The sequence below is a fragment of the Hylobates moloch genome, unplaced genomic scaffold (genome assembly GCF_009828535.3).
Source record: "Hylobates moloch isolate HMO894 unplaced genomic scaffold, HMol_V3 SCAFFOLD_17164, whole genome shotgun sequence".
Lineage (NCBI taxonomy): Eukaryota > Metazoa > Chordata > Mammalia > Primates > Hylobatidae > Hylobates > Hylobates moloch.
The window spans coordinates 1-1,104 of NW_026669439.1; the positions used below are offsets into that span (position 1 = coordinate 1).

The following is a 1,104-nucleotide window of genomic DNA, read 5'->3' on the forward strand; positions in this document are numbered from 1 at the left end:
TCTGGTACCTGGATTCCTGCTGCAGTTTCCAGCAGGCCTTGCAGAAATCCAGTGCCCAGCTGAAGGAGCGAGGCCGCAGCGTCTCCCGCCAGCGAAAGTAGCTCAGGTAGCGGGCGTGGTCCTTGTCCAGCTCCTGCAGGTATCGGGCCAGGTCCTTGGGGCTCTGGAAGTCGTCCACGTGGATGAAGGCATCGGGCGGCAGGAACCTCTCGTAGTTGCTTCTGCTGGGGCCCAGCACCACGGGCACGGCCCAGGCCTCCAGGGCGTTCCTCCACAGCTTCTCGGTGATGTAGTCGGGGTGCAAGGAGTTCTCGAAGGCCAGGTAGAACTTGTACCAGGACAGCGTCTCCATCATGGTCCCCTGGGGCAGGGGCTTGTGGGAACGCCCGTACACATCCACCTTGAGATGGGCCTGCAGGCTCTGGTAGTAGCGCACCCTGGCCGAGTCCGGCTCCCAGTTGGACACCGCCCAGGCCACCAGCTCAGTCTTGGCCGAGAGCTTGAGCGGTGGGTGGGCAGGCTGGCCGGACCATGGCTCCAGCCAGCCGTAGGGTGTGAAGATGTCGGAGTCGCTGCGGTAGGACATGGTGAGATTGAAGTATCCGTCCAGGGCTTCCAGGTGCCGGCAATTGCTGGGGGACTCCATGCTGAACCAGATCCAGCGCTGCCCCTGCGGCCTGGTGGGGGGCGGGAGGTTGGCACCGGGGGTGTGCATGATATCCCAGTGGTGCACGATGACCGCGTCTGCCTGTGGGTACACATTGGAGTCAGCAGTGATGTTGCAGTCGGCCGCGCCGGGCACCATCTCTGAGCAGCGGGGCAGAGCCATGGGTGTGTTAAAAGGCCACGTCCACAGCAGGATCAGGAGGGTGGGGCGGGCAGGGGCTGCCATGCTATCCTGGCAGCGGGACCCACTGGGAGCCCCAGTGACAGGTTCCACCGCCATGAGCCCTGGCCTAGGGGATCCAGTGGCATCGTCTCGGGACACACGCAGGTAGGAGAAGAAACACACAGCCACCAGCAGCTGAAACAGCAGCCCGGCCAGACAGCGGCGCCACGGCCATTGTGGCTTGGCAGCGCCCAGGAGATCCATGGGTCAGAGTA

General features: G+C 64.0%; 1 protein-coding gene across 1 annotated transcript; it reads right to left on the reverse strand.

Moving 5' to 3' along the window:
• Positions 1-4: 4 nt before the first annotated feature.
• FUT5 (fucosyltransferase 5) lies at positions 5-1,098 on the reverse strand (the record flags this gene model as incomplete). The annotated part of the gene is made up of 1 exon (XM_032148863.1): positions 5-1,098. A coding segment is annotated over exon 1 (1,089 nt), but the record flags the coding sequence as incomplete, so codon positions are not given.
• Positions 1,099-1,104: the final 6 nt, after the last annotated feature.